Consider the following 26,287-nt stretch of genomic DNA (forward strand, 5'->3'; position numbering starts at 1 on the left):
GCTTTGGGGCGTCGTCCTGGAGAGCAGGATCTAAACCCTCCCCTGAAGTGATTATCTTGTGTATGTTTGTCTTTCTGGGCTGAAAGCTTTCGGAGATGGAGGCTCCATCCCTGAGCTGGCCCTGCGACAGCCGCTGTCTTCCCTCACCAGGCCCCGCCCCTGCCAATAATAATAATAATAATAATAAATTTATATCCCGCCCTCCCCAGCCGAAGCCGGGCTCAGAGCAGCTAACAATAAAGGTAACACAGCCTTCTAAAATCAATTCATTTTAAAATCAAAATCAAATCAAATTATTATTTATTTATTTGCTTTAGAGGGTTAAAGAAAAATGCTTTACAGGGTTAAAGAAAAAGAAAAATGGTGTAAAAAAGTACAATAATGGAAGTAATCTACATTAGACACAACAATTTAGTAAGAGCAAAAACTTTGAGGTCTTAGAACAAAGGAAGGAAGTCAGTATGTGTATATGTATGTAATGACTAGGTTAGAATGATGATATGGTTTTATTTGTAGATGTGTGTTTTGTTCTTTTTTGTTTTCTTTTTTCGTGTTCTGTTTTCTTTTCTTTTTTTTCTTGTTTGTATTATTTTGGATTCAATGTTTGTAATTTTTGTTATAATTTTGCATTGGTTAAAAAAAAATCAATTCAAATTAATGGCAACCATTGGGCTAGAGTTCTGTGAGGACTACCAAAGGAGGGGGTCAGACTGTGCCAAAACCTCCCCGAGAGATACCCGGCAACCCCCCCCCCCCAGGTGGCCTACCTCGCAGGGTTGCTCGCAAGGGGGGCTGGACGAAAGGCCTCGCGCAGATTCCGCCTCCCTGGCCCCGCCAGGCTCCCTCTCAGCCCCCGCGACCCCGGCGACTCCAGACTCCGGCAACCACACAGACGAGGGAAGACCCAACTCTATGCCCGGAAGCCGGAAGGCGCACCAGAGACGAGCGCCGCCATCTTGGGTCCGCCAGCCTTTCCGTTTCCGCTCTGTCCCTGGTGCCCGGCGCGCACGTCGGCCTAAGAGGCGGGGCTTCTGCGTTTATGCGCGTCTTCGCGCGCGATGCACGCTGGGTATTGTAGTGCTGGGCAGGCAGACGACCTCGGAAGCCGCCGCGCCGCGCGGGGGAGAGGAGGACTGTGTTTCCCAGGGCGCCCTGCGCGGGGCGGCCTTTACCACAGCAGGAGGAGGAGGAGGGGTGGTACGAGGAAGGCGAGCAGCAGCCGTTGAAGGCGGCTTGGCTGAGGTAGCTCAGGTAAGTCGTGCGGCCTTCCAGCGACTCACCTGGGCAGGTGAGCCTGCCCCGCCCCGTCGACCGTTACTCTTCGGCGGCCGCGGGTGGAAAGAGGTGCCGGGGCTCACGGCCCAGCCGAGCTGCCTGGAGTTCCTCAAAGGGGGGCGCGGGGAAGCGCCTTCTGCGCATGCTCGGAGCCATTCAATAGGGAAACACTTCGCACATGCTCAGAGGCCCCTCCTTGTCGACGTGAGAAGAGCTCTGCAGGATGAGGCCAGTGGCCCGTCTCTCGTTCCAGCCTCCTGCTCTCACGGTGGTCGACCCATAGCTGTCAACTTTCAGATTTGAAAATAAGGGATCAGCAGCCTCGAAGATAAGGAATCAGCAGCCTCGCCTGTCCTGGGGAGCCTCGAAAATAAGGGATCAGCAGCCTCACCTGTCCTGGGGACAGCCTACGGGATATCTATCCAGGATAGCAGCGGGAAACGGCGCTGGAATAAGGGAATTTCCCGCAAAAAAAGGGAAGGTTGACAGCTATGGGTCGGCCAGATGCCCATTATGGGGAACCAGCAAGCAGGATCCGAGCCCAAGAGCCGCCCTCCTGTGGTTTCCACCAACTGGTACTCAGAAGCACGGAGGCAGAGAGCATCATGGCTAGCAGCCTTCAACAACCCCCTCCTCCATGGATTTATCTAATCCTCTTTAAAAGCCGTCCAGTTTGGTAGCCAGCCCTGCCCCCTGTGGCAGTGAGTTCCACAGTTTAACTTGTTTGTCGTTTAGTCGTGTCCGACTCTTCATGACCCCATGGACCAGAGCACGCCAGGCCCTCCTGTCTTCCACTGCCTCCCGCAGTTTGGTCAAACTCATGCTGGTAGCTTCAAGAACACTGTCCAACCATCTCGTCCTCTGTCATCCCCTTCTCCTTGTGCCCTCCATCTTTCCCAACATCAGGGTCTTTTCCAGGGAGTCTTCTCTTCTCATGAGGGGGCCAAAGTATTGGAGTCTCAGCTTCAGGATCTGTCCTTCCAGTGAGCACTCAGGGCTGATTTCCTTCAGAATGGAGAGGTTTGATCTTCTTGCAGTACACGGGACTCAAGAGTCTCCTCCAGCTTACAAGTAAACATGTAATTTAATTCTGGACTGGTGAGATGTTGGCAGAAAAACAGGCTAGCACCATCTGCAAGCCTTAGCCAAGTTACACTTTTCTACAGAAAACGAAACTCTTCTGAAGCTGCATAATTCAGGAGTTCCTTTTGCCAATTAATTGAAAACCTGATAAAACACAGGCAGATATGTCTTCTTAAGAGGCTAAGGTCAAAGCCTCATGAAAATTGGTAAGGGATAAGCCCATCTTTCAGTTTCATCCACCCAGTAACTCAACTCATCCTCCAGGGAAAGTCTTCAAGTCTTCAAAGTCCTCACAGACTCATGACATAATTCTATAATAAATAAACTGCAGCTATGTAGAAGAGTTAACTGCTTTTATAAATGCTTCCACATTGATACGGGGTCTTCCCTTAGAACAAAGCCCTTTTGAATCCTCATGGGGAATTCCTGAGGGAATATTTGTCTGTTTGTTTGTTGGACTGTGGCCTTCTGAGGAGTATTGCCCTTGGAAATGCCCCCTGACCCTTTCAGGACTTGTGGGGAGAAAGAAAAAGAGTCTAAGGAGAGTCTTCTCTTCTCATGAGGTGGCCAAAGTCTTGGAGCCTCAGCTTCACGATCTGTCCTTCCAGTGAGCAGTCAGGGCTGATTTCCTTCAGAATGGATCTTCTTGCAGTCCATGGGACTCTCAAGAGTCTCCTCCAGCACCAGAATTCAAAAGCATCAATTCTTTGGCTATCAGCCTTCTTTATGGACCAGCTCTCACTTCCATACATCACTAAGTTTAACTTTAGTGAAGTGCTTTAAAAAATCTGTCCTGAACCTTCCTACACTCTGCTTCCCTGGATGCCTGCGAGTTTGAGTGTCACGAGAGAGGGGAGAAAACCATTTTTTCTCTGTCTGCTGTGTCCATGCCATGCATAGTTTTATAAGCTTCTATCCTGTTGCCTCTTGCTCATCTTTCTAAGCTGAAAAGCCTGAAACCTTTCTTCATAGGTTAGTTGCTCCATCCCCTTGATCATTTTGGCAGTCCTTTTCTGGTTCTTTTCCAACCTTACAATAGCCTTTCTGAGCTTAGGGGGAACAAAACTGTACACAGTACTCCAATTAAGCCTGCACTATAAATTTGTATAACAACATTATGATATTGGCAGTCTTATTTTCAGTTCTTTTCCTTTTCCTAGCATGGAATTTGCCTTTTTCATGACCACTGCACACTGGGTCAACATCTTTATGTATATCACACAAGTACAAGTATGTAAAAAGTGTAAATTCCTCTGTTCCCCACTTTGTTGCTTCACATATTTGTTACAATGCCATGATTTTTTAAAATATATTTGTCACCATTTATCCAAAGATCACAGAGCGTCCATTCTAAAAAGTGTATATGAGAGAGAGAGGTCCTGCCCCAAGGAGCTTACAGTCTTAAAATGTATTGCAGGGATGATAAAGAGGAAGGATGGGGGTAGATGGTCATGCAGAATTCAGTTCATCTTGTGGTGCTGGAAAACAAACACTGGGCCTGAGTCCTGCATCAAGTTAAGTTCTGGTTGAGCTTAGAGGAGCTGACCAGGGGTGGGAAGCTTAAATATGCCTTGGAGCTAGAGGGAGAAAATCCAATTAGCGTTGTCTATAATAAATCAACATCAAAAAAACAAAGATCATGGCCACTGGTCCCATCACCTCCTGGCAAATAGAAGGAGAAGAAATGGAGGCAGTGAGAGACTTTACTTTCTTGGGCTCCATGATCACTGCAGATGGTGACAGCAGCCATGAAATTAAAAGACGCCTGCTTTTTGGGAGAAAAGCAATGACAAACCTAGACAGTATCTTAAAAAGCAGAGACATCACTTTGCCAACAAAGGTCCGTATAGTTAAAGCTATGGTTTTCCCAGTAGTGATGTATGGAAGTGAGAGCTGGACCATAAAGAAGGCTGATCGCCGAAGAATGGATGCTTTTGAATTCTGGCGCTGGAGGAGACTCTTGAGAGGCCCATGGACTGCAAGAAGATCAAACCTCTCCATTCTTAAGGAAATCAGCCCTAAGTGCTCACCGGAAGGACAGATCCTAGAGCTGAGGCTCCAATCCTTTGGCCACCTCATGAGAAGAGAAGACTCCCTGGAAATGACCCTGATGTTGGGAAAGATGGAGGGCTCAAGGAGAAGGGGACAACAGAGGACGAGATGGTTGGATAGTGTTCTTGAAGGTACCAGCATGAGTTTGACTAAACTGCAGGAGACAGTGGAAGACAGGAGTGCCTGGCGTGTTCTGGTCCATGGGGTCACGAAGAGTCGGACACGACTAAAGGACTAAACAACAACAACATAATAAATCATTTAAATTAACTGACAAATTATTTACATGATTGAAAATTCAGCCAGTGTGGTATAGTGGTTAAGAGCGGTAGTTTCCTAATATGGGGAACCGGGTTTGCGTCTCCGCTCCTCCACATGCAGCTGCTGGGTGACCTTGGGCAAGTCACACTTCTCTGAAGTCTCTCAGCCCCACTCACCTCACAGAGTGTTTGTTGTGGGGGAGGAAGGGAAAGGAGAATGTTAGCCGCTTTGAGACTCCTTCGGGTAGTGATAAAGCAGGATATCAAATCCAAACTCTTCTTCTTATTACTATTCTTTTTAATGGACCAGGGATGCTTTCTCTGCTGTGCAGAGCCCTTTGTCCCACCTTACTAAATATTAGTTCCACCTGGGACCTTAACCCGGATGGAGATAGCTTAGCATCAGTTGCAAGTGCTCTGGTAACCTCCCGTTTAGGCAACATAGAGCTCCAGTCTCCTTAGGATCACCTGTTTCACTTCATGTTTCCTGCAGTGTGGCTCAGCTGCCGTACCTGCAAAAACAAAATTCTGTTCAGGGATTGTATTGTCATGATGACTATAAGTTATCAGTGCTTTAATGCACTCGGGGCACTATTCCTCAGGGGACGATCAATTGTGATGTAAATGAGAGAACAGCCTTGCAAATAATTCAGCAGAAGTTACCAGCCTGCAAAAAGATACCTCCTTGCTTGCTCTGACACTTCACAAGCACACTCACTTATTGCATGACATTTCTTTTTCCTTTTCTTTTTCCTGTGGCTACCACAGCATTTCTGTGCACTCTGGGTTCCGTCACAGCGTCCCATTTTGCCAGAAGCGGTTTAGTCATGCTGGCCACATAACTGGAAAGCTGTCTGCAGACAAACACTGGCTCCTTCGGCCTGAAAGCGGAGATGAGCGCTGCACCCCATAGTCAAATTTGACTAGTCTTAACAGTCCAGGGGGTCCTTTACCTTTTACCTTTACCTTGAAGCTAGTGCTTCAAGGCTGTGATAGAAAGTGGACAACTTGAACTTTATAGAAATGTTTTAAATGCAACTTGTGCGTTCTAAATTTGTAGTCAGCACCTGTAATTAAAACATGATACTTCAGTGACTGCTCAGCCATGTCCTTGTATTCATGAAATGAGCTCACACCTAAAATAATGAATGATTTAATGGCTTTCTCTGTGGTGTAGTGGTTAAGAGCAGTGGACTCGTAATCTGGTGAACCGGGTTCACATCTCCACTCCTCCACATGCAGCTGCTGGGTGACCTTGGGCTAGTCACACTTCTCTGAAGTCTCTCAGCCTCACTCACCTCACAGAGTGTTTGTTGTGGGGGAGGAAGGGAAAGGAAAATGTTAGCCACTTTGAGACTCCTTAGGGTAGTGATAAAGCGGGATATCAAGTCCAAACTCTTCTTCATCTTTTGTGTATGCAATTAAATACAAATTCTTGCAAAGCAAATCTAGGAATGCATGTACTCTTTTCACTAGATGCTAAACATAGTTACATGTAAGAAAGAGACCACAGGCTTATCTGCCTTGGTTCAGAAGGCTGATGTTATCTTTTTCAAATAGGCTATATATATTCATGGGGAAACTGCACCACCTGCAGCTGGTTCTTTTTTCATTGTGTTTTTATTTTCTAGCCGACACTGTGGTTTTGAAACATCCTCCTACCTACACCACAAGAACGTTGGTGTTGTACTCAGATGAGGCTTACTGTAGCTGAGGGTTAAAATGGCCGGGTAGTTGTAAGCGTGACGTTGGTGCGCTCCCTGCAGGGCTGGTTGCCTTCCTTCCAGCAGGCAGGTAGCAGCTGACTTGACTGCAGTCTGCATGATTGGCCCCTGCTCACACCAGTGAACATGTTTCCCCAAGGTGCAGAAAAGTTGTTCTTATGTTGTTTGGGCGGCATGCATAGGGCCTCAAGTCATGTCCTCCTGAGATGGGTCAGGAACATAATGTGCCTGTAGGGGGAGGACACATTTCTAGCAATCTAATATTTGATATTTTTGCTTGTAGGGTCAGGATGTATACGCTGCTATCCGGGCTTTACAAGTATATGTTCCGAAGGGATGAATACTGCATCTTGATCCTCGGATTGGACAATGCTGGTAAAACGGTGTGTTCCAATGCTTGTTTGGTGGAGGAGGAAAGAGAACCCTCTCCTCTTCCTCACTACCTTGTCTGGTTTCACGTATCATGTAGTAATTTCCAAGGTGCTAGGTAAGATGAGTTAATCCCGAATTCTAATTTTAGGAGGATAAATCCTTCAGGAAAACAGCACACAATTAGCATCATTAGGTCAGCTGTCCAACCCCTCCTGCCCCAGCTCTTCATTGGTTTGAGTTTCTAGTAATTTTCTTGCATAATAATATTTTTGTTGCAAGCAGATATAAAATTAAGGGTCTCAATCGTCTTGGGTTTTGGTGGGTAAAAGTTTGCTCAGAATTCCTGTAGCAAAGGAATCCAGTGTTCCAAGAAGGCAAGAAAGATCTACTGAACACTGTGCAGTGGAAGGCAGGGGAAAATTTCTTGAACTTGGGTTGAGTCTGTTATGCCTGATTTTGGGTGATTGCCCCCCATCCACCCACTGCAGTCCCATCCAACATGGCCCATGATGTTTTGTAGGTTTCACTAACCCACTGAAGAGGGGGTTTTTTTGGGGGGGTGCGGGGGGAAATAAGGGGAAATGAAAGATCCATTGCATGAACTTGCTTTCTGCTCATACAGTGTTGGAGTAAAAAAAAGGTGTCTAAGGACTGCCAAACTCTGGCCTGGTTTGAAGTGGAAATGGCTTCGCGCAAGCTCTGGGAGAGGAAGTTGTGGCTGCCTTGCTCCCTGGTCGTTCTGCCGTGCGCTGAGCTCAGTCATGGGTTGGCTTAGCATGGCATTTGAATCTGGGCTCATGGTTTACAGACAGACTGTAAGACAAACCATGGCTTAGCTCAGTGAAGCAGCAGAATGATGGTTAGGGTGGGTTGTGAGACTGCACACCTCTGTCTTACTAATGCTTTATTCTGTCCCCGTGTTCTCGGTTATGGACCCCTGCCACTCTTTTCCCGGTTTAAATGTTAAACTCCATAATATTCCATAAAAAGGAAATTCTTATTTCAGTGGAGATTATGTAAGTTTGCTAATTTGGTCACAGAATTTTTGGTTGTTGGCTAGCAGCAGCTAGATTTGATTGATTGATTGCAGAGCTATAAATCTTGGAATTCCAGTTTTACAATAAAGTTTTCCTATGTCCCAGAAAGCACTTAGTTTAACGACCTGCTTTCCTTCTTCCTCCCCTGCTTCCGTTTTTTTCCAGACCTTCCTTGAACAGACTAAAACAAGATTTAACAGGAACTACAAAGGAATGAGTTTATCCAAAATCACAACTACTGTGGGCTTGAACAGTAAGTGAATCTAGTTTGGCAAGTGAAAATAAGGTTTAAGATGATAAGAGTTTACCTTGACGGGGTGGGGAACTATTTAGAAAAGTTTAAAAAGGGAGTTTGAGCAGCTGCTTGAAGTATCCAAGGCCATGATATATGCATTCTGAAGATAACAGTGCTTCTCTTAAGATTCCAGGGGGGAAAGAACACAGCTGTCCATTCACAGAGTTTTCTCTCTAGCCTATCCGATTTAATTAATGACTCTGCACTTTAACAATTTTTTTTTCATTGTGGGCACTGTCAACTCTCCCTCATTGCTTTCCCCCTATTCCTGCTTCAGGTTTCAAGTGTTTTTCATTGGCTTTGGAGCAGTGGTTTTCAAAACCTCTCTTCCTAAGGAAATAAACCAAACTTCTATCTCCCATGCATCTTGTGGAGGATTCTGGGTAGTTTTCTAGTGGTGGCTCTTGACAAACATCACCTCTGGGGGACTTTAGGATTTCTCTTTGTACAAAAAAGAGGCCCATGTTGGGTTATTGTCTGTCTTCTAGTTGGCACTATAGATGTGGGCAAAGCCAGGCTAATGTTCTGGGATCTTGGAGGACAAGAGGAGCTTCAATCTCTCTGGGATAAGGTAGGGATGACGGCTGTGTGTTCAGTAATGCCTTGCCATCTTAATAATGGTCCCTTTGAAATTTGTAGCAAGAGAGCTCCCCAGTTAATTGCGCTTCTCAGTCAGTGCGGGCAGCACACAAGGAGTTGGATCCAGACGAAGTTCATTGAACTTGATCCTCACCGAAACCCAATAGGACAAGTTAATCATGACTTGACTTTTGATTTAATGGGGAATGAAGATCCGCAAAGTCCGGATTCAACCCAAAGTGTATTGGGACCGTCAGACAAGACTCATGCAAGGATATAGACTATGCAAATGAAATGTCTTTTCTGTGCCATCCCACTAATTTCTTTGTAATAGTGTGGGTTTCTGGGAGTTGAGGAGTCTTTCATCCTAGTATTTATGTGAGCTTCAGTGGTACAAATTTTCCAGTGTTGCCTAGTGGCTAGGGTGTTGGACTAGCACTGGGGAAGCCTGGGTTCATATCTTCACCTAGCCATTGGCTAGTCACGACCTGTCAGCCTAACCTACCTGACAAAGTTACTTGTAAGGATATCCCACACTGAGTTCAGGAAGGGAAAAGGCTGGATATAAATGAAGTCACTGTGTAATTGTAGCATGGAATCAGAGCCTAGTTAAGTTAAGAGCTTTGCAAGAACAATAAATAGCTTTTATCCAGGCTATCAAGTATTGAAAATGTAGTGTTGCTTTTTTTCTAGCAAAAGTAAAGTTTTACTGTCCCCATGGTTTTGTTTTAATGACCCAGGAGAGCTTTATGTTTTTGCTCTGAAAGCAGTCAATAGCCTTATTGATGTCCACTGGTATGTATGTATGTATGTATGTATGCATGCACTTATTTATATTTTTGTTTAACAAACTGTATAGATAGACTGTTTAATCCTGGGAATTTAACGTCTGCTTGTTATGTGCATCTAGTTTTCTTTCTGTGACCAATTTATAGCTACATACTTTGTTGCACTCTTTTGCATAGCTGCCACCGTTTCCCTTTTTTAAGGGAAATTCCCTTATTCCGAATAGGATTCCTCGCAAGAAAAGGGAAAAGTTGACAGCAATGCTTTTGGCATATGTCTCTGGGGCATAAGTGCACACCTTTGGCTTCTGCTTATAGCGCAGAGCATTCTGAAAGGACTGTGTGCTTGCTAGTTTGCAGGGAGTTAATTGTGCAGGCAACTGTCAGCGGCAAGCAGCTGGGCAGGATTAGGGTTTAGTTTCTTCTGACCCTGCAGTCCCATGAAATAGATGAGGAGAACAACTTGGTTTAGCTCCTATTTTGTATTTTCAGTATTATGCAGAGTCCCACGGCGTCATCTACATTATCGACTCCACCGATGAAGAAAGGCTTTCGGAATCAAAACGAGCTTTCGGTGAGCATGCGGGGAGTTTTCCTGGAATTCATCTGTGTAGGGTGGGAGGGGCTTAAAACTGCTTGAAACAAGCAGAGTGTATTCCTGTGACTTTGCCAACCACAAAGCAAAAGTTGAAGCCCCCAATTAAGTCCAGAGATGTCCAAGCAAAGATATGTGTTCTTCCTCTCCTTGCAGCATAACGTCATTTTAAAGGTCAGTGCAGCTAGCTGGTTACATGGTTGGCCTTTTCAACATAGCTTTCCAAATAATACGCTATCATTTATTTATTTAAGAAATCTGTATATATTGCCATTCATCAAAAGGTCACTGGCACTTTACAATACACATAATAAATTACAAATAAACACAGACTGTAATATTTGTACAATACGAAAACCTAAAGCAGTAATATAAATAAAATTCAGAGGGTGGAATTCAACTAGCAAGCTCCGCCACCCCACACAAGGACTTCTGTGTTGCAACAGGGCTTTCTCCCTCGCACATGCTTCCCAAAATTGGCTCTTGGGGTGGGAAAACACCTAGAGCAGCATGTGGGGGAAGGGGAAGGCAGATTGTTCCATGAGGCAAGCAGAAATACTTGTGCTGATGGACCAGTCTGCTTGGCGCTACGTGGACTTCTTCCCAGCAGCAGTCAACCCGACAATAAATTCCACAACTTACCCCCTGTGAAGAAAAGACAGTCTAATAACTTCAGTTATTATCTAATCATTTCTGATGAGTTATTATCTATCTAGTTGTTATCTAGTTATTATCTACTCATTTCTGATAAAACGAAATACTTGTTTAACAGCTGTTTTATAAAAAAATAGCAAGGGGCGGGGAGAGAGAATATGCAGCAGGATAGCTAAAGAGCCGAAACAGCGTGCAAACTCCCAGAGTTGCTAGTTTTCCTGGAACCCCTCGTTTAACTTTTTTACTCCAGATGTTCCCCTCAGCTGTGCATAGGCTACAGTTTAGTTGCGGACAATTGGATCAAAAGTGTGATATGAATGTGTAGGGGAATATCTAGGTTCCCTTACTGGAGGCCAATAATAGCAAGGCAGTGAATCAATAAGCATTTGTTTGCACGTGCAGGGTGGGCAATCCCAGTGCAGAAGTCACTGCACTGAAGGGTTCAAACGTAATACAAGTTTAGATATAGCAGTGTAAAATAATCAAACCCACTCTTTAAGAACACTGTCTTAAAGCATCATTTCAGGAACACTAACCAATTAGCAGCTTGTACCTTTTTATATGCACATTTACTTCCCTTTGTTGCTACCCTATTTTACACAATCAGCCATTTTCATTGAAGCTTCTAAAGCATGATTGGTTGCATTCTCCTATCTTCTGATGTCTGCAAATGTTTTCTTATCTCTAACATAGCTTGATCGCTCCCTTTCAACCCTTTCAAATATGGCCTTGTTTTCTTTCCACCTAGCAGTTTCTCTTCAATACAAAACAAAAAAAAATTTTTTTTTTGTTTTGACTATGGCAGACCAACACGGCTACCTATCTGTCTCTTCAATACAGTTTAACTAAACGATTTAACTATTTCAGTCCCTACAAATGTCCTCTTGCCACTGAGCCCTCAGTGCAAAAGTGTTTTCATTCTGACATACACAGGATCTCTGTTAATGGCCTGTTCCAGAGAGGAACTTGTAGTCATTTTATTCCTCCCTGGTCTTCTTTTACTCCCATACTTTGCTGAGCTAAGCCAAGGTTTGGCTTAACTTGCCATCCAAATGTATGTTTGTGGTTAAGCTGTCCTCCTTGACTGTGGCCAAGCTGTGGCCAAGGATATAACCCAGTTCTCTTCTCCCTTTCATCTTCCTCACAGAGAAGATGGTAACTAGTGAAGTCCTGGAAGGTGTTCCATTGTTGGTTCTGGCAAACAAGCAAGACGTGGAGGTGAGATCATCATTTGTTTCAAAATCGTTCCCAGTTAGTGGTGTTTTAAATTTCTAATTAGTATTTCAGGACTACTTTTCTGTTGCCCTCTAAAGTAGCTAGCAAAGTTGAGCACAGCTAAAATATAAAAGCAACAATAAGGGGGAAGAGAATGGCATAAGAATTCAGCAGCAAAAAATCTATAAAATGGAACAGAAACTAGGTCCCGCTTTCCATCAGGATACATATGTCTTTTCACTGATACATAGTTGGTAATCTCAGCCTGTCCCTCTCTGGCTGCTTCTGTGACTTTCTAGTTACCAGACATAGTTGCTGTGAGCTACACATTTCAGTAGCCTCCAGGAAATGCGACCTGAAAATTTTCTGTCCTTCCCTGTGCATTCTGTATAAACTGGCTGTTGGATGTTTGTAGTGGTCTTATGTCAGGTGACCTCAAACCAGGAGAGGTGGTCTGGGGTGCAAAAAAAACAACAACAATGTATTTTCTTGGAGGGGAGCTATCCTGCTCTGTCTTGCTCTTCCCATTGCCTCCAGAAAGTAGGGCCAAATACAGCTTTTTCTGTCTCCTTCCATGGGAAGAGTTGGTGTGTTGGGATTGTATGTGTTTGCCTGACAAGTGTGTTTTTGGTGACATAGGTATCAGTTTAAAAGGTAAATGGACCCCTGACTATTAGGTCCGGTCGTGGCCGACTCTGGGGTTGTGGCGCTCATCTCGCTTTATTGACCGAGGGAGCCGGCGTACAGCTTCCAGGTCATGTGGCCAGCATGACTAAGCCACTTCTGGCAAACCAGAGCAGCGCACAGAAACGCCGTTTACCTTCCCGCCGGAGCGGTACCTATTTATCTACTTGCACTTTGATGTGCTTTCGAGCTTCTAGGTTGGCAGGAGCAGGAACCGAGCAACGAGAGCTCACCCCGTTGTGGGGATTTGAACCGCCGACCTTCTGATCAGCAAGTCCTAGGCTCTGTGGTTTAACCCAAAGGGCCACCCGCGTCCCCTAGGTATCAGTTTACTGCCCCATAACACAGGAAGCCAGCCCTCCAGTGGTGAGCATAAAAGCAGGTGCATTCAGAGCAAAGTCTCTGGGAGGGAGAAACTGCTGCCCCCCAGTGTTTCTGGATCTGCACTCTAATCCCTGACCCTGAAGCTCAAATCTATCCCAAAGCTGATCTTTCTTCAGTTCTGGCTGAAGTGAACGAATATGCAAGAAAAGAAGCATTGCATGCTAGGGGCAAGATATGTCATACTCTTTGATGCCCTGGCTGTGGTATCCAGTGTACTAGGAATTCTGATGTAGCCTGTCTTCCCTCCCCATGGCTGTGCTGGTTGGGGCTGATGGGAGTTGTAGTTCACAATATCTGGAAGGCACGGGGTTGGGGGAAGACTGGCACTGTAGCTTTTATTAATCCCAACAGCTCCAGTGTCCCCATGCTGTCCTCTAGGGGGAGCCAGTCACTCATTGAAAACGGGATAGACCCTACAGTACTGTTAAGGTCTGCACCTTGAATGTCCTCTCTGACTCTGTGAACATGCGCACACATAATTTGTGCTGGCGGATGCGCACACTAATCCAGCCGAGACTCTCATTTCATGCACTTGATGGTTTGCAGTCCACAAGAGCTTATGCCAAATAAACACGTCACCCAATTTAATGTGGCAACTAAAGGTCTTCAGAGTTCCGCTGCAGAAACCTTTATGCATACAGAAGTAAAATGTGCACATCGAAATCTCCGGGATGAAATGCATCTATCATCGAAACAAGGAACAGCAGTCTCCTTATTCACCATAGCTCAAAGATTCTCAGCAGCTTGGGCAGACAGAGCGAACCTTTTTTGGAATTTCCTCTCAGAAGGGTGGTGGCGGATTACTGACGTACATACAAAGGAAACGCTACGTTTCTGGCACCATTTTTTCCTGGCATTCCGCTTTCCCAATTCCTTTTGTCTAAATGTTGTAGCTTGACTCAGTGGCAGTACTAGGTGGTTGCTGCCCAAAGAAGGTGCTTTGAGCAGTCTGGAATGTGGAAGCGAAAATTAAATGAAGAACTGGGTCATGCTTATGAATTCTTTTGTGCTTGCGTCAGATGTTCCACTCTGGTTTACGGTACGCACGCTTCTGTAAAGAATTGGCGAAAGTGTTGCAACGAGTGCCTACGAGGGATGAATTCCGGCATCTGTGGAATGTGCCAGACTAGCGTGTGCCCTCGCACCACAAAGAGACTTGCACAGAGCACTTGCCTCCCCTCCACTTTGCTCAGGCTCGGTGTTGAGGCTCTCCCTAGCATCTTCTGATCCCTGCCCCCCTTCCCCACTGGCTTCCCTCATCGCCAGAGGAAGAACTGCTTCCCAAGATCTTCGGAGGCTCCCTGTAACACAACTGCCCTTCCGCCTCTCACCTCTGAGCTGATGGCAGTTCTCTGACACTCTAGAACAGACTGAGGGCAGCTTATAGAGGAGGAGTCCTTGAACTAATGTGACATCTTGGTTGGATGCAGTCCCTTTAAAAAATAACAATGGTGCCCATTGCTAGCAAAGGCAAGAATTCTAGCTGCTTGCTCTCCATGCCCAGGAGGCCTTTTCTTGCTGCTTCTGCTGCAGGGATCTCCACACAGGAACACATTTGCCAGGTACCAAGGTTAGCAGCCCATGACTCCCACCTTGTTTGCTATAGGAACTAAGGTGGGCTTTCTTCCCCAACCTCGCGACGTCCTGATGTTTTGGACCACAACTCCCACCAGCTCCAGTGAATTGTCCAAAAAACCAAGAGCGTGCGAAGCTGAGGAAGACAGGGTGAAATAGTGGGGGTTTTTTTACATATTGAGGTTGATGTTAACTGAAGAATTGACCTGCATCCTTAACAAAGCAACTTTTCTTAAAAAAAAAAAGCCAGTTGTATTTTTTAAAGAGGCGTCTTCCTTTATTTCTGATTTGTTTTCGTGTTTTGGAAAGAAATTAAGAAAAATCTACCGTAGCCCTGACAGTGCTTTTCCAGGATGGGAGCCAAAAACAACAAAGGAACGAGGAATAAACAAACGAAATCATAAACTGTGTTCGTCTAGGAGAAATTCTCAGTGAGTAATAAGTTGATTTTATTAGGATCAAACAAAATAGTGCTGAGTAATAGTGAGCAACTTCCTCTGAATTCTTCTTCCTATTGGTGTTTTGCGGGGGGGGGGGGAGAAGAAAAAATAAAAAGATCGGCCCTGTTCTTGGATGATGTGGCACTTAATTTCCAACCGCTAGGAAGTGCCTCATTTTACAAACACAGCATCATCCAAAATTTATCTCTGGCTTTGCTTATACAAAAGCTGCAATGTTTACTTTTTACTTCTATTGCTGGCCTCAAAAGGAGAACCCATGTCCTTCACTTAAGGTTGGAGACAGATCTGGCTAACAACTGAGGTTTATATTATTATTTTAATTGGGGGGGGTGTCCCAGCAAACATATTAATAAAATTAATCCAACACATCCAGATCAGAGTCAGATTAAAGCGTAGCCATGCATTTCTCCATCTTTCACAAACTTAACTTTTGAAAGCAAACTGATCTTCAGAAGACCTGGGCAGGAGGCTTCAGCAATAGCTTATTCTAGCACCAACATGGGGTTCTGTATTCAGCATTATCCATATATCACTAGGCCATAAGGACCTCCCTGGCAGATCTCAACTTGTGAGCAGGACAGCATCCTCCCTTCAGATAATTCGGTCCCAAGTCATTTAGGGCCATATAGAGAAAACACTGAACTGGGCTCCGTAATGAGTTGGCAAACAGTGCAGATCTTTGAAGGGTGGTCTTCAAAAATTGGTGTCAGCCATTCATTCATCTCAGGATCCTTGGTTTAGCCAGGTATCAACAGCATTTAGTGACTATTTCGATTAGACTGCATGTTCTCTCCATCTCGAGACCTAGTATTAATGCAAGCTATTAATGTTAATTAATTAATGCAAGTATTAATGACTTCAACATCCAGCATATAACACAGTTGCCTAATGTTATTCATCACAATTTCCCCATTTCACAATAATGATTAATTAGCTCAGGCATCAAACCTGCTGAATGCGTCAAATTAAAAATACTTGACCGGTATTTGACTTTTCAGTTGAGCAGATTGTTTTTTACTGGTCAGATGCCCAATTTCTCATTCCCTCGTGACTCCCAGGCCACTCCATCCCTATCCATTTATAGCTGACAACCTTCGACTTGCCATTACTTGGGAGTTTGCTGAGGCTCCACCTCTCTTGTCTTGCAAAGGAGGTGGGGGGGTGCCAGGGCCACTGAAAGCCATAGCTTAGAGGTGCAGCATCTGTGTTGCATCATCATCATCACCATTCTGCCTTTTCCCCAACAAGATTCAAGGCAACTTACAGCTAAGATAGACATACCGTATTTTTCGCTCTATAACACGCATCTGACCATAACACGCATGTAGTTTTTAGAGGAGGAAAACAAGGAAAAAATATTCTAAACGAAACAGTGGATGTATGATTTTTATGGTTCATGCTGTGGCCACAGACATGTGATCTGACAGTGAGTTTGGGGTAGCCCAATGCAAAAATCCTGAGGATCCATGTGGATCCATGCTTTGTAACGTTTTTGCGCCATTGCGGCCCCATGAAACAGTGGGTGCGTGTGTGTTTTTTGGTGCAGGCTATAGCCATGGAAATGCTATGTGATCTGATGGTGAATTTGGGGTGACCCAGTGCAAAAATCCTGAGGATCCATGTGGATCCATGCTTTGTAACCACGTTTTAAGTGGGGAGGGAAGGAAAAGAACTCAAGGGACAAGGAGCACGCGTGGGGTGTGTGGAGAAGGAGCTTTTCTGCGAGCTGAGCGGGGGGGGGGGGGAAGAGCACTGTTGCTTTAAAGGTATACTTAAGGTATTTGCCCTGTGCCTGGGTTTTTTTTCCATTTAACAGTTTGCAGCCTTTTCCTTCCGCTCCTTGTTTTGAGGCAGAATAGATTTGAGCAAGTGAGGAGGACTTGGATTGCAGGGGATTCGCCATTAGCTGTGTAAAAGCGCTCCTCCTTGCAGCCTGAATGATAAGCAGCCACCAGCAGCAATAGAATGGAGCACAAAAAAGCGGTAGGGGCACTAGGACCCAGACAATGCTCAAATCTATCCTGCCTGAAAATAAGCTGCTCCGTCCCGCGGATCAGCTGAGACGCGGGGGGGGGGGGGATTTGCGAAGTTTCCCCCTCTCCCTCATGCCCTCCCCAGCCTTTTTTTTTACTTCCTGGTTTTCACTGCGCTGGCTCAGAGCTCGAGGTTGGTTTTATTTTGCTGCTGGTTGCTTAAATTTTATCTTTCCTGCCATCCCTCTGCAGCCTCACTGCTCTGTTTAGAGAGCGCACGGACTTTTGCTAGCTCCGTCCCTCCTCCCGTGTAAGCGGCTGCTGCCGGCTTTGCTGCCATGACTCTCCTTCCCTCCCTCCTCCCCGGCTCCAGGTCGCTTTAAAGCAAGCAAAGCGAGAGCCTCGTAGAGTGTGTAAGCGGCTCCCGCTTTGCTTGACTGATGGCAGCCATGGCTCCGATCCGTGCATTCGCTCCATAACACGCACAGGCATTTTCCCTTACTTTCTAGGAGCAAAAAAGTGCGTGTTTTGGAGCGAAATTTACGGTAGCTAAAAACTTACGAAAAGGCAATAATTAAAAAACAATTAAACATAAGTCCAATTACATACCTGGCAGGGGAGATACCATGATCACAAACATAAGTCCAATTAAAATATAGACATTTTTTATTATTATTACATAGAAAAAAATCACATACAAAATGTCCCCGGTTCAAATCCGTGGCATAACCTGGCAGGGCTGAGAGAGGCTGTCTCTAAATCCCTTTTCAGTGTAGCTATGATGGGGCTAGATGAGCCCATAGTCTGCCTCTGCAAAAGGCAGCTCCCTCTGTTCCTAGGGCCCCAGACCCCCTGCTCCGTCTCAGTGTCTTTTGATGTCAGGAGCTGGAGTGAGGCGTGGGTCAGCAATAAAACAATAAAAGCGCCCGATGTCAGTGAAGTTAAATCTTTATTCCAGGAAACAAAAGAGCGCAGGCCTGGTGAGCACAGCAACCCTTCCCAGTAGGTCTTCCCCGAATGAGGCAGTTGTGAGGACTGGAGGTCTGTATCTTCCTCCTGCTCCCTAAGACTCCTCCCCATCCCAGGTCCTTCCCTAGCAATCTGCGCTCCTTCATCTAGTCCCTCATTGCTCTGCCCTCTTCATTCCTCTACTTGTTCTGGGAGTCCAGGGGGGGGGAGAGGAGCTGGTCGCAGCAGGAGGGGGAGATTCCCTGGATTCTTCAGCATCCTATCTCATCTCTATCTCCTGGCCTTCCTCCTCTCCTGCCTTTGGGTCTAGACCAGGGGTCAGCAAACTTTTTCAGCAGGGGGCCAGTCCACTGTCCCTCAGACCTTGTGGGGGGCCGGACTATATTTTGGAGAGAAAAAAAATGAATGAATTCCTATGCCCCACAAGTAACCCAGAGATTCATTTTGAATAAAAGCACACATTCTGCTCAGGTAAAAACACGCTGATTCTCGGACCATCCGCGGGCTGGATTTAAAAGACGATTGGGCCAGATCCGGCCCCAAGGCCTTAGTTTGCCTACCCATGGTCTAGAGCAGCCTTTCTCAACCTGTGGGTCCCCAGATGTTGTTGAACTACAACTCCCATCACCCCTAGCTAGCAAGGCCAGAGCTCAGGGATGATGGAAGTTGTAGTCCAACAACATCCGGGGACCCACAGGTTGAGAATCGCTGGTCTAGAGACTACCCTCTGGCACAGCCGCCTCCTGTTCCCTAAACCCTATTACCTTTTCAGCTTCTGACACTTCCTCCTCCCAGTCTGCTCCCTCTTCTGCCTTTGACCCCTCAATGTCGTCCCACCACCACCAACCCCCTGGCTCTGAGCCTTCTTCCCTTGGGGTTCCCCAGCTGCTGCCTCCCACCATTCCCCTTCGTCCAGCCGGTCCATAACAATTGACCAGCCTACTCCTCTGTAACAGTTGCTTTGGGGAATGCCAGGACCTCCTCTGAAGACAATTCCTCCAGGCAGTTAAGGATGCTGTAAATGATGTGCTAATCTCCTTTGGAAGGTTCCGCCTGCTATCTTGGTTCAAAATGGTGTCTCATGGAAGCAAAACATAGACCCAGACCTGCTCCTTGATCTCGGGGTCCGTATCGTGCAAAGTTTGCTGACAATATATGAAGAGTTGTCTGAATGTATAGAGAACAGATGGATAAACAATTTTCCGAGCTTAAGAGATTCAGTGCTGTTGAGTCCAGAAACCCTCAGGCACACAGCTGTGTTAATGGATCTGCCTGGGAAAGGTTTCCTAAGGATTGTGCAATATCTAATATGCAGCATGCTGGTTCTTTTACAGGGACACCTTTGTGCTCTTGTGTACTTATTGTTATAACGTCATGCTGCTCCATTAGCTAAGTGGGGCCGGTTCCCATCCCTTTGTCTTTAGATGACCTGGACGCTTTTACGGGAAGGAATGTTTTAGACTTGAGTTCCAAGCATTCTGTGTCAACCCCCCCAGCACACAAACACTGCAAAGATGATATCTGCAAGACCACACACAGACCTAAGAGACGGACGCAGGAGCCTATCCGGTCTCCTTTGGCATTCAGAGTTCTGGTTCCGACTTTTTAAAAAAGCCAAGCTGTTTAGTATCCATATACCTATACTTTGCCGGCATGAACCTGTTCACATGGAGGTCCTGCCCTGTATTCTGCAGTTATTGCATGCACTGCTGGTTGAGTACTCTGCCAGGGAGGTGCCTCAGGAGATCTGTCTGACTCCACCATCTTCGCCCCTTTTATTGGAAAACAACATTGTTCCATAAAATGTGGCAGTGGCCGTGGCCTTGGAAGGCTTTAAAAAGGAATTGGATAGATTCTTGGAGAAAGAGAAGTACACCAGTGGCTGCTACTCGTGATAGCAGTGTTATGTAGTGGTTAGAGTGTGGGACTAGGACCTGGGAGACTAGGATTCAAATCCCCACTCAACCATGAAGCTCACTGAGGGATCAGCCAATGTATTTCAGCCTGAGCTACCTCACAGGGTTGTGGTGAGGATAAAATGGAGGGGGAGAGAAGTATGCAGGTGGGGCAAAAATGCAGTTAATTAACTAATTAGGTGGATTCAGAAGCAGCATGAGTAAAGCTCATAGCCCATAGCAGTTTATGCCACAATAAATGGATTGGCTCCTAGCTGATTTTGGTGCATTACATTGTTTTGTTAATTATAGCATTTAGTTCAACGTTTACTACTAGCTCTGGGCACATGACATTTGCCTTTCCCCTTTGCAATGAGGGCTGTTTGTGCTGCACTGAAGAATGGGTCTCGTTTGCCTCTGGAACCAGACCCAAACCCCAGCTCTGGGCCCTCTCCACCCAAGCTGCCTCACCGAGTTGCAGTGAGATGGCTTAGGCTAGACCGAGAGTGTATATAAAGGAATGGCAAAAGTGCTTTGCATTTTCCATGAACAATCAAAATCTCAGGGAAGTATCTCACCAAAACCCGTCTGCTGGGTTTTTGTCTTGGTTCCTGAGCCTCTTCCAAACACTGCTTTTTTCCATGAATGCATGACGCCTGCTATCTTCGTTATATTTATTATGTCGTCCTAATTGAATACCCAGAGGACTTAGCCATCTCTGTCCTAAGGCAGTTTGCTGGAGATCCTTCGGTACAAATCCCTCTCAGTAATTATTGCTTCATAGACCTCTTCCTGCTGTTTTGGAACTCTGGAATTTTCCTCAATGATGACATTGAACTTAAACACAAATGTCTTAACTTACCGTATTTTTCGCTCGATAACACGCACCTGACCATAACACGCACATCGTTTTTAGAGGAGGAAAACAAGGGAAAAAACATTCTGAATGAAACAGTGGATGTATCATTTTTGTGCTTCATGCTGTGGCCACAGACATGTGATCTGATGGTGAATTTGGGGTGACCCAATGCAAAAATCCTGAGAATCCCTGTGGATCCATGCTTTGTAACCACGTTTTTGCACCATTGCAGCCCCAGGCAACAGTGGGTGCGTGATTTGGGGGGGGCAGGCTGTAGCCATGGACATGCTATGTGATCTGATGGTGAATTTGGGGTGACCCAATGCAAAGATCCTGAGGATCCATGTGGATCCATGCTTTTTAACCACATTTTTGCACCATTGCAGCCCCAGGCAACAGTGCGTGTGTGATTTTTGGGGGGCAGGCTGTAGCCATGGACATGCTATGTGATCTGATGGTGAATTTGGGGTGACCCAATGCAAAGATCCTGAGGATCCATGTGGATCCATGCTTTTTAACCACATTTTAAGTGGGGAAGGAAGGAAAAATACAGAATGGACAAGGAGCACGAGAGGGGTGTGCAGAGAAGCAGCTGGCTAAGAATGCAGGAGAGGGGTATAACGGGAGGGAGGAAAGGAAGGCAAAAGTTTTCCCTCACCTACCCACCCAAGCCAGCCAGCTCTCTCTCTCTCTCTCTCTCTCTCTCTCTCCCTCCTGCATGTTTTCAGCAGCACCGGAGCACAGAGACGACACTCTGCTTGCCTGGAGGGGAGGGGCTTTCCCTGCTCTTTGTTCCGTTTGAGCAAACACAGCAAGGAAACAGAGGAGGGTGGGCAGTAAGACCCTGAGGCAGAATGCAGGAAAGCAGCCACTTCCTCTTTTCAGGTTTCCCTTCTCCGAGAAGCGCGATTTGATTTTTGCCTGATTTTTTTTGCCATTTGGCTCCAGGGACCACACATTCGCTCAATAACACGCACAGACATTTCCCCTTCCTTTTTAGGAGAAAAAATCTGCGTGTTATAGAGGGAAAAATACGGTAAATGGCCAAGCAGTAACGCAACTTTGCGCAGATGTGGACGATTCCTCCTCTTTATAATCCCAGCAATCTGACAACAGCTGAGGAAGTTTCTTTTAAAACATCTTACTCGTATTTCCTTATCTATTTCTCAGCCCTGGTACTATATGTTTGATTTACCACTTAATCGTAAATCCCTGTTTGTCTCCCAGCAGCTGCGGTTTAAGTGTGGGATGGAACAATTCAGAAACATTTTTTTAAAGTAAACAAAAGAAAACATGATGCTTTTAATTACTAGTTTTTATCCCTTACCTGTTTTGAGTCTTATGTGTTCTGTTTATCCACATGTTTTATCTTGTGCTGGTCTATGACCAAAATAAAGTTTGACACTGATACCTGCAGTATCTCTGGCAACTTAACTACAGCCATCAAGAGCCTGCCCAAATAAAACGCCATGAGAATTGCTGTAAGGATGGCAGAAGTAACGTCTGCGCAGCATTTTGAAAACTTAACTTGGCATTTGCACGTATAGCTTAAAATCATCAGTTTCATTTGGATACTTGTTTGAACATATGGACTGTGTCTGTTAAACTATACATTGAACTCGGGGTCAGTGGAACATTTTTATTGTTAAAGTCAGCTGACATTGTTTCATTTCCCCCCGTCTTATTTGCCTAAATAAAAGGTGCATTAAAAATAAAAAGTTGGCGCACACATTTGCAATGTGCACTGACAGGGTTCTAGGCTATTAGGAAACATGAAAAAGCAGAGTTCCCGGTTGCATGGCGCTCTGACACCACATGTGCATTTGTTTACAGATGTCCTTGTTTCTGCAGAGAATAGCCTTAATGACTAAAAGGGGCTTAGCATTACATTGCTTCCTAAATATGAGCAGACTCACGCTTTGGCTAGGCTTCTGAGTAAAGTAGAGTTGCACAATTCTCTCTGCGGCTTGTGTCTGGCAGTGAGTCTGGCCTAGATGATTTTCAGGTCCTTAGAGTTTGGCTCAGCGCATAAGCTGATCCAATATATCTTGCCCTGGCTTCCCAGTCCAGGGAGACTCGCTGTAAGTGAGCGAAGGAGGTGCTTTGTAAAAGGACAAGCCTCTGACAGTAACTCCCTCGTTTACTCCTGCAGAGCTGCCTGTCCATCCCTGACATCAAAACAGCTTTTAGCGACTGCATCAACAAAATCGGGAAGAGAGACTGCCTGACCCAAGCCTGTTCTGCTCTGACAGGGTAAGTGGAGAAAGGCAGCCCATCATGCAAAGCAGCAACAAAAGAGGGTGCATGTGGATGCCGTCATAGGCTGGAGAAGTATGAAGACAGAACCCTTCTACTCTATCATGGTATAGAGGGGAAATACCAGCCCTGGCCTGTGGTTGCACCGTCTACCCTTGAGGTCGAGGGGGAGGCCTGCTGCCAGATTGCTTTCTGACCGCACCAAAAGAGGTGGCTTACATGGGAGGCTGCCTCCTTGAGGCTGATGAGGCATAGCGGCTGACGCTGCATCTGATCTCAGCCACTAAATTCGCTAGCTGGCCCTTAAGATCGCCGAGCGACCTGTGTGAGCTGGCAAGGAGTGGCAGTGCTGAGCTACAACAACAGTCGGGAGGCAAACCCTGGCAAAGAACAAAGGGGTGATTAAACAAGGCTTATGAACAAGCTGGCAAAAGTGGGAAGCCCACAGAAATACTGACTAGCCTGCATTTGTGTGCCGGCTGCAGAGAAGGGAAAGCCAGCACTGACGCACCACCGGGGTGCCTTTGGCAAAGGGACAAAGGGTTCTGTCAGATGCTGTTGGTGGTTGCTCGTGAGTAAGCAGGCAGGACTCCGACCTGTCTCCGACAGGTTTTATTGGTGCAAACTATTTACAGTGCAGAACCACAAAGTTCATGTCCATCTTAGTCACTTGCAGAATCCGGGAGTGGCCCCTTCCGGTTCCCCCCTCCCCCAGCATAAGAACTTAGACACCCCAAGTCTCTGCCTCCCCTCCTTCCGTTTCACCCCTCTGCGCAGGCTGGGTGACGGAAACGGCTTGTGTGCCCCGTGGCCAGCCGGGCTAGGAGAGGCGCTTGGGCTCTCAGCAACATCTTTGAGCCCTCTCCTCGCTTGGCTGGCCCCTTCCCTCCACTGGAGGTGTGGCTTTCCTCACCGCTGGACGATGAGCTGCTCCTCAGAAGCGTCGGAGGCTCTCTGTATCCTGCTGCCTCCCCTGTTCCGATGGCAGTCCCCTGACAGGTTCTATCTCCTTCGCCGCCAGCCTGCTGTGTTTCTGTCCAAGTTGCGGAATATGAAACCTCCCTTCCTCCAGGGCTCACAATGGAAACCTAGAGGGCTGGCAGCGAAGGAAGAGAGAAACCTGGGCTTCCCTCACCTATTCCTGCCCTCACCTGCACTGACTTCCTGGCCACCTGTGGCTACCCAGCAAGGTGACCTCGAATAAAAATGACCCAGCCTGTGTTATGCAACCTTTTAAGTTGCATGACCTGGAGCATCAAGAGCCCCTGTGTGATGTTATCCTAGTATTATTACTATTAGAATTTATATAGCATGTTTGCTCTCAAAATCCACCCTTCTGCAGCATAGATGTAGACAGCAGGAGATGGGAAAGGGAAGGGGCTATGGGGAGACCCTAGACCCATGATTCCCAAATTGGGAGGTCCCTGGGGGCGTGTTCCTCTAGGGGAGTGCCGGAAGTGTAAATGACAACCAGACTTTGAAAAGCTGGTATCAAGTTTACCAGTTTTATTAAATGAATAAGACTAAATAATTTTAATTGGATTTTGAATAAATGTGCAATGAGTTGTTACTGTATTGAATTTAAAAGTGTTGTCATCTTCCTTAGTGGGTCATGCAAACTGCTTTTCTGAATAATGCTTTTTAATGGGGGGGGTGAGTTTATGGAACCAAGGGGGTGGTAGCGTCAAAAGGTTTAGCCTCACTGCCCTAGAGGGTGATGGGAAGGATTTCTGAAGGCAGAAGGAACACTGCAAAGATGGGGAGGATTAAGGGTCTTTTTTTGTGTGTTCTCAGGAAAGGGGTGAACGAAGGGATCGAATGGATGGTGAAGTGCGTGGTGAGGAATATCCATCGCCCCCCCAGGCAGAAGGACATCACGTAAAGGACCACTGAGGAACTGAGCACTGGACACCTTTGTCCCGCACAGACTCACGGCTCTTTCTCTATCTTTCTCCCTCCCCACCCTCTCTCTCCCAACCCCGCCCCCCCCAAAGAGATCTGGCCTGGGCTCAAGGCATGAATGTCCTCTTTTGGTGTCTCACAAGAGAACTCCTTGACAGGAGAAGTCACACCGAAGTCTTTACTCTGTGCTCTCTCCTGAGCTCTTAAGGGGTGTGACCATCATCAGCTGTGCTTGTGCACCTGCGCACTGTAAGAGTGCAGGCCTTGAGCTCCTTCTGTGTCGCTTTTAACCTGTGGAATTGACTGAAGGTCCTTGCGATGGCTAATCGGATGGAAATTGGTGTTTGGATTCGATTGGGGGGGAGGGCAGGGACTAATATCCCTATTTCCTGTTGGAAGTTGCCTTCCAAAATCCAGAATTGCATTGACGGCAGAGGCCCAAGGGTGTTTGTAAGGCAAAGTGGGGATTGGCGTGGGAGATGACGGTTCCTTTGTAACAACGAGAACATGTCACAAATCCCACGGTGGGACTGAGGCATCGCTGGGGCTAACGGGGAGTTGTGGTCCACAATATCTGAAGGGCACCACCTTGGCTGAAACTGCTGTATAGGATCAAAATTGATTTTTTATTTTATTTTTTGGTCTTATATTTCCAGTTGGTTTTTCTGATTTGATCTGCAGCATTGCAGAGACCAAAAGCCAAAGCCTGCCCTGTGATGTTGTGCTCCCACAGTGGTCTTTGCTAGAGGGAAGCTGCATTCGGAAAACGTTTTGTCTCTTGTCTCAGTCAAATGAAGAAAATTGTGGTTCTTCTGTATCTGGCTGGCACTGAGATGCTCTGTGCATTTCCCCGGGGGTCCAGGGAGACCATACAGGGATTGTTGTTTCAATAAAAGTTTCATATTCCTCTGTACAACTTTGCAGAATTCATGGCTCCCTCTCTCTGGCAGAGCTGCTCAAATATCCCTCCTTATGAATGAAAGTTGCTCGCCCAACCCTTTGCAGCTTCTGACTCCTGCTTTACCTAGATTATTCATTCATTTGTGATGCAAATGGCCTCTGAAACGCCCTCTCTCTAGGGCAGCTTTTGCCAAGCTGGCTCGGCCTGGTGGAAGCTTTAGTGCAGGGGTCGGCAGTCTAAGGCCCATGGACCACAAGCGGGCCACGGGGGTCGTTTAACCGGCCCATGAGCTGTCCCTGAACCGAGACACCCGCTTGGCGAGTCCCTGCACGCTGTGCTAAACCAGCACGGCACGGGGACTCACTTTCGTGGCGTCAGAAATCGCGTCTGCGCCGACGCAGACACCAGAAATCGCGGGCATGATCCAGCCCATGGAGGGATCACCGCTGGAGTGAACCAGCCCGGCCCAGGCAAGGCAAACCTTGCCAACCCCTGCTTAGTG

The 26,287-nt window shown here is 46.4% G+C and overlaps 1 protein-coding gene across 2 annotated transcripts; it reads left to right on the plus strand.

Annotated features, from left to right (window-relative positions):
- Nucleotides 1–1,050: 1,050 nt before the first annotated feature.
- On the plus strand, nt 1,051–25,800 carry ARFRP1 (ARF related protein 1). 2 transcript variants are annotated; one of them, XM_083619227.1, is made up of 8 exons: nt 1,051–1,251; nt 6,678–6,777; nt 7,969–8,056; nt 8,587–8,669; nt 9,955–10,036; nt 11,859–11,929; nt 22,879–22,979; nt 24,777–25,800. In XM_083619227.1, exons 2-8 carry the CDS (start codon nt 6,685–6,687, stop codon nt 24,862–24,864), a joined length of 606 nt encoding a protein of 201 aa, XP_083475353.1. In that variant the 5' UTR covers nt 1,051–1,251; nt 6,678–6,684; the 3' UTR covers nt 24,865–25,800. The 2 variants fall into 2 exon arrangements, with proteins under 2 accessions (XP_083475353.1, XP_083475354.1); XM_083619228.1 differs by lacking the exon at nt 1,051–1,251 and adding an exon at nt 1,523–1,543.
- Nucleotides 25,801–26,287: the final 487 nt, after the last annotated feature.

Source organism: Podarcis filfolensis, assembly GCF_964270895.1.
Source record: "Podarcis filfolensis genome assembly, chromosome: 6".
Taxonomy (NCBI): domain Eukaryota; kingdom Metazoa; phylum Chordata; class Lepidosauria; order Squamata; family Lacertidae; genus Podarcis; species Podarcis filfolensis.

Bases quoted from the DNA above. Each gene is read 5' to 3' on its own strand.
- ARFRP1 (XM_083619227.1), top strand. From the start codon at position 6,685: ATGTATACGCTGCTATCCGGGCTTTACAAGTATATGTTCCGAAGGGAT. The intron at 6,778-7,968 runs GTGTGTTCCAAT...GTTTTTTTCCAG, and splicing joins TGGACAATGCTGGTAAAACG to ACCTTCCTTGAACAGACTAA. The intron at 22,980-24,776 runs GTAAGTGGAGAA...GTGTGTTCTCAG, and splicing joins GCCTGTTCTGCTCTGACAGG to GAAAGGGGTGAACGAAGGGA.